The sequence below is a fragment of the Limulus polyphemus genome, unplaced genomic scaffold (genome assembly GCF_000517525.1).
Source record: "Limulus polyphemus unplaced genomic scaffold, Limulus_polyphemus-2.1.2 Scaffold559, whole genome shotgun sequence".
Taxonomy (NCBI): domain Eukaryota; kingdom Metazoa; phylum Arthropoda; class Merostomata; order Xiphosura; family Limulidae; genus Limulus; species Limulus polyphemus.
In genome coordinates, this window is record NW_013666169.1 from 91,571 (window position 1) to 98,444 (window position 6,874).

The following is a 6,874-nucleotide window of genomic DNA, read 5'->3' on the forward strand; positions in this document are numbered from 1 at the left end:
TAAAAGAGCCAACAATTTATGAAACTTTAAACCATTTGAAAGAGCCAACAATTTATGAAACTTTAAACCATTTGAAAGAGCCAACAATTTATGAAACTTTAAACCATTTAAAAGAGCCAACAACTTATGAAACTTTAAACCATTTAAAAGAGCCAACAATCTATGAAACTTTAAACCATTTAAAAAATCCAACAATTTATGAAACTTTAAACCATTTGAAAGAGCCAACAATTTATGAAACTTTAAACCATTTAAAAGAGCCAACAATTTATGAAACTTTAAACCATTTAAAAGAGCCAACAATTTAGGATAAAGTAAATGACAACTCGCAACAATTAGAAAAACTACAAAAAGAAGACATAATTAAGTAAACGAATGACATTAAGAACTTTTCCACAGTAAATGAGATAATGTATGTTTTTTGTGAAAAAAGATCGTCACTTCTATGTGTTACCAAAAATACACAGATCAGGGGAAATAAGAAAGATTCTGAAATAGGGAACCCCCCCAAAAAAAACGTTTTAGATAAAAGATCCTCCAGAAATTTTAGGGCGTCCAATAGTAAGTGGAACGCAGAAAATTATGAAACAGCTAAGTGCTGTTTTGGACATAAGGCTTTTATATCGGAAATAGCCAGTTACGTCAGAGGTGATTGAAAGTTTCCTGAAAATGTTTTGAAACAAACAGAACCAAATCACAGTTTAATTATTGTGGATGTAGTATCACTGTATTCTACTATCGACCACGATTTTAAACCATTATGATAATTTTCTTGTATCTAGATTCAATAAAATGTGTGTCCTTAAAATAATGATACAAGTGACAGCTGTGGGACTTAAGGTTGTCTCAACTTACACAACATTGGTAATGGTTTGTTAGATATATTTACTTCCGATAATGTTATTTTTTTAAAGCATCATAGAGAGGATGTTTTGGATTTGATTTTAATTTGGAATAAACATTATGAAATAGAAAAGTTTTAATAACGTTATAAATAACGTGAAAAATATACAAGTCACGTTTGAGATGAGTAATAAAAAATTTACCCTTTCTGAGTGTTCTAGTTAAGGTCGAATAAAATGGGAAACTGACTGCAAATATTTATTAGAAACCTACAAATTTACTTGGGTATTTAAATGTTTTAGCCATCACCCTAAACATCTTGTATGTAGACCAAAGGATTTATACTTAAGTTTTATAAGAGAAAGGGAAGTTAAACTCAAAGAACTGACATGTTTTTTTGTTTTTTTTTTAAGTGTCATTAGCTATACAAAGTAATTAAAAGGTGATTCGACAAAAGTTAAGCCTAATGCTAAGCAAAATACAAGGGAAGAAGAATAATAAAAAAAACTATCACTGATCTTGTATGCACACGTGATAAACATGTTAGTATTGATAGCAAGTACATTAAAACAACTGGAGGAGGTGGTGGTGGATGAAAACCAATAGAAAGGATTCGATAATTTTAAAATAATCCTATCAAAAAACATCCGAAAATGTATATAAATTATAAACTATAAAGAAATGCAAATAAAAGAGGTTTTTTTGCAATGTAACAATGTAAATTGTCAGTTATACCATAAAGGATATACGGAAAATCTGTATATCGTAGATTCTCTCAGGGAGATTTAATATTATATAAATTCTATCTTTGAGTGTTGTGGTTCAAAATATATTATATTTCTTAGTTTGTATAATATTTGAAGAACTATATATGAATGAAAAAGGAAATTTTAAAAATTATAATAAATCTACATAGATGTGAGAAACTATCATTGAAGCCCGATACCAGCCAGTACTCATTCTAATAGTTGCCTTAATAAATAATTCAAAAATTTAAAATAACCTTTTTTTGTGTAAAGTTCATCCTTTTTTTTTTGCTCGTATAATAACAGAATAAGATTAGAACATGAAAAATGTTTCACTAACAAATGCAAATAAAAGAGTTAATAATAAACTCCAGAGGGCGCTCAGTAAAGTAATATTACCTTAATGTACAACCTATCGATGTATAACCGAAGAAGTAAAATGATTTATTTAATTATGTACTAGTGGTATAATTAATAATATTTAACTTTTAACAGTTTATTGTAAATCTCTTGTAATATTAAATTAGAATTCTTCACGGTTTATATTATTATGTAGTTATTTTATTTGTCTTTATAAGTTTAATCAATCATTATAGAATTTACTGTGATTTTATATATTTTTAATTATCTTAACAAAATAATAATGCTTTAAAACGTTTTTTAATTTTTATATTATATAAAAAAAATTTCATGTTCTTAACTTCATTTTTAAATGATAATGTTTCGAAGCTGAAGAGTAGTCAAACCTACGAAACCGGTTCTTTAAAGAGCTTACAATTTTAAAGGGAAAACAAAACGAAATTATTGCATAGAAAAATCTGGAAGTTACTCTATGAATTATATATCTATATATGTATGTAATATTAACAAAAAGTGTCTATAAAAAATTTGGGGGTAAAAAAAATACATCGTTAAGCATCTACCGAATTTTAAATTATTCAGTCATAACACGATTTAAAATAAGTAGTTGGAAACTTTTCAACGTGTTTACATATTTTATCAGTTTTTGTAAGACCGCAATATTGCGGATAGGAAATGATTTGGCCTCATGTTGGTTTCAAAGAAGTACAGATCTGTTTTATTTTAATAACATTTAATTTCGAGTTCCGGGTTGATTTTGAAATACTCCTACGGACCAGTGCTCGGATGTTTTGTGATTTCTGTAAATCTCGTTCAAGGTTTGAGCTCAGTTGTTTAGATTAACTTTTTTAACAATTTAAGTCACCATGAACACGGCGTATTTTAAACTTTAATGAAGTTTTAAGACGAGTATGTTTTGTACTGATCAGCTAAACTTAAAACGGTAATTGCGTTATGTTAGATATACATTTTATTTTTTTGGATTTTTTTTCAGGACTGCCTAATCCACTTCAGACTTGTTTTTTATTGAACTTCATGCTGATCATAAATATTTCTAATTTTCTAGTTAGTTCACGTGGAAGGTACTTAACGAACGCAGAATTCCGCGCCCTGGTTTGCCAATGGAATCTATTATTAACTATACAATCTCGCATGTCCGTCATCAACCCGTCTTCCTAACCAACGAGTCTACGATCCCCAAGAAGCAGGAAAGTTCCCGTATGTCCAACTGGTGGAGAGACCATTTGCAAGTGGTCCCCGAATGGTCGCAGGTATCTGAACACTTTCAGTGGTCATGGCAACTCCACGTCTACGGTTTAGCCTGTCTGTTTCTAGTGCTGACTTGTGTAGCGTTCTTTGCTATTCTCAGTCTACGAGCCCAGCTCTTAGCGAGACCCAACCTCTCCACTCTTAACGTCTTTCTCTGCCTCCTTGGAGCTTCGAGGGCTTTAGGGCTCTTTATCGATCCTTACGGTTCAAAAGAGGTAGGAGCGAAAGGCCTAGTGAAATTAACTCTTTCTCTTATACGTTGTAAGCTCATTAAGCAGCGTGCTCATGCTGCTCATTTGTGTAATGGGGTTCTGTCACAGAAAGATATATTTGTTGTGTAAAGCTTTGCTAGTCCCCATCGAACAAATTTGGAATTAAATAATTTTTATGAAAACAATTTTTTTTTCAAAATAACCCAGTTATGTTTTTTTTTTCATGTAGAACAATCTCAAAAAGAAATACATTGTAAAGGCTTGGGGGGGGGGGGGTCATAAAAGTCTGACCTCGCGTGGGTTCCCCAATTCAGCTGAGGACCCTACGCTACGGCGTAATTTACGTGTTTACGTTAATCCGATCTGATCAGAAATGTCTTACAGGAACTGTCATTTGGAGCCTCCTCCGAGATTGAGGGGGGTTTCCTTGTTGGCTTTCCCCTAATGACGCTCCTGTTACATTTCATAATAAAAAATAAGTGTTTAATTTATAATAATTATAATAGTACGCACTTCATTTTTTTCGTATAAGATTTTAATATCATAAATAGCGTCAAGTTTCAGCATCAAAATAATTTTGCCAAGGTTTTCACTTCAGCTGTTTCAAGGAGTTACTTTATTTGACATGCACAAAAAAATAAACCGTTGTCGGTTTTTTTTACGCATATACATACTTCAAAACTCGTTTATTCTTTAACTTTTGTCCCCCGGTGGGGTCAACGATGAGTTTGCGGGCTTATAACTAAAATCCGGGATTCGATTCCTCGCGGTGGACAGATTACAAATAGAACATTATGTAGCTTTGCGTTAAGAAAACAACAAACAAATAACATATGTTCAGTTTTTTATAACCATAAATTTAAAAAAGAAAACGTATTTGTGAACTGCCCCCAGTGGCATAGCTTTATTTCTGCGGACTTACAACGCTAGAAACCGGGTTTCGATACCCGTGGTGGGCAGAGCCCATTGTGTCGCTTTGTGCTTAACTTCAAACAAACAAACAATATTTGTGAAGCCATTTTAAAGACACATTGGTTCCCAACGTCAAAGAAAATTATTAAGTATGTGGTATTTATATGCTGTTCTAAAAATGCCTTCAAAATTGACAAAGCCTTTGCGGGTACAGTTCAGTATTATAATATAGATATTATGCGTCGCCAGATAAAAAAACAAAACAAACATTGTACAGGTTTTCAGGAATATTTATTATTTACAATTCCAGATAATGCCTGAGGTGATCACTTATATTCTGTGGGACTTGGCCTTCCCCTCTTTACTCTCGGCCTTCTCTTTATTGCACCTAGCGTTTCAACAGGTCACCCAGGTGAAGCTAGTGCCCTCTAGGTTGGGTAACGAGATGTGTGTTTCGGTGGTAATAACTTCACATTTTTGTCTTGTCATCTCTTCGGATATTCTATGGACATTACAAAATTCGCTTAGGGTGAGTATTAAATTTTGAACTAAACAGTATAATTTTCTTTCGGTTGATAGAAAGTGGAATTTTGTTTTAAAGGTAAAAAGAAATAATTATTTCTTCTAAGTTCATTTAATGTAACAAAGAAAGTGTGACACGTTCTTCTCCAAGTTGTTTCTGAATTTTTATGGAGTTTCAAGTATTACTTTTAATTAACTTTTAGTGTCATGGTAACAGAAACTCCATCAAAAAATATCTTGCTCTCTGGCTTGTTCGGATAATCGCAATTTTCAATACTTCACAAGTTATATTGTTTCTGAATGATATTGATTTCCATCTAGCATTAACAAGTATCACGTAGTTACTCAGGAAGACAATGAGGTGGTTGCCGTAGAGGACACTCGTGGAAGAACATTTTTACCACTAGGTGGTGTACATTGGTATATCCAAAAATGTTTTGTTTCAACTTCTTTTACCCATGATTCAATATAAACTTGCTCTTATGATGGTAGCAATTAGATATAAGCATAGCTTGTAAAGGATCGAGTAATGAACCCAGGATTTGGAGATTAGGAGGAGTAAATTATCAAAGAACCAGTTAAAATTTTGACAGTAGGAATTGGGGATTAGGAGGGGTAAATTATCAAAGAACCAGTTAAAATTTTGACACTAGGAAAATGCAAAGAAGGTGCTATTTACATTGTGTTAAAAACATTAAAACAATAGCAAACTTAGTTTTAACTATTCTACCTTACATTCTACCTTACAAAAATAATGTAATTATCACAAACGATGTTTAGTGACCCCTCCCCCCTCATTTTTTCAAGTCATTTTCTTGTAAACCAACTTTCCATAGGTTAAGGGCCTCTTTCCGGTACGGTTACACTAGTTATAAGGTCTAGGAATAATAACGTTGCAACTTGTTCAATAGTTGAACGTGAATTTTTGGGTTTATTTGGTAAAGATATTGAGAAATCCAGTCCACGAAACGATAATGAATTAATTTATTTCTTCAATAACGTTTGCTACAGGCTACATTCACTGGTAGGTCTAACTTCACAAACAACATTTACTCAGGAATTCCGAAATTAATGTACGCCGAACTTACAAATAAACTTACTTGTAATATTTCTTCGCTAATCGATCGAACAATAAACACGCTTACTAACTGACAGACGCAATATTTCTCACTAACTGAATAACCCATTAATTCAATGATTAACTAAGTAATTTTTATGTCACTGTTATTCTAAGTACTATACAAAACTTCAAGATTCTACAGGTTTTTCTACATTTATTGAATTTCTAGATATAGCATCATCATGACGGCAATGAAAAAGTCCTTCTAGCAATGAAATATCCAAGTTGAAATATTAAAAATATAACATACAAAAATCACAACTATGGAATTAATAAAACTTCTCTCCAGATGTTATTTACGTTTTGCTCAACTTCCAGACAAATTAGATATTTTCAAAAAAGTAGTATTAATGGATGACTTCGTACTTTTCTTGATTCTCATACATATTTTTACCTGGAAAACCTAAATGACTACCGATATTTATGATTAATTCAAGGTCTGCAGTTCCAGTACTTGGAAAAAAAAACACACTAGTTTTTCCCACATCTTTTTTTTTACGTATATAAAAACGACTGACCCAGAATCGTGTGATCAGTAAGTTAAAAATCCATTTGTTTGAAGTATTGTAATCAAGTAAGTTAAAAAATATTAGGTAGTCAAGAAATTAATGTCGCTTTTTTTTAGATGAAAAAACCCGAACAATTTATATATCAAAACAAAACATTTATTAAATGAAATAGTCTCCATTCTTATCGATGATGCTTTTCCATTTTACAGTCAGGCTGTTAATGCCCTGATTAAAGAAATCACTTGACTTCGAAGCAAAAAACATGTCGATGTCCTCTTTAACTCCTTCCACATTTGTATACGTTTTCCCATTAAGATGGAATTGTAACGAACGAAAAAGATGGTAATCTGATGGTACCATATCTGATGAATATGGTGTGTG

The 6,874-nt window shown here is 32.0% G+C and overlaps 1 protein-coding gene across 7 annotated transcripts in view; it reads left to right on the plus strand.

Moving 5' to 3' along the window:
• LOC111085696 overlaps window positions 1–6,874 on the plus strand; it is a 52,394-nt gene that overhangs the window by 19,279 nt on the left and 26,241 nt on the right. For 4 of the 7 annotated variants that reach the window (XM_022385519.1, XM_022385523.1, XM_022385516.1 and 1 more), the window contains 2 exons: window positions 3,020–3,433; window positions 4,653–4,871. In XM_022385519.1, coding sequence (XP_022241227.1) covers window positions 3,071–3,433; window positions 4,653–4,871 — 582 coding nt within the window. In that variant the 5' untranslated portion in view covers window positions 3,020–3,070. Of the gene's footprint in view, window positions 1–3,015; window positions 3,434–4,652; window positions 4,872–6,874 lie in introns of all 7 variants that reach the window. The other 3 variants (XM_022385517.1, XM_022385520.1, XM_022385521.1) reach the window with 1 other exon arrangement.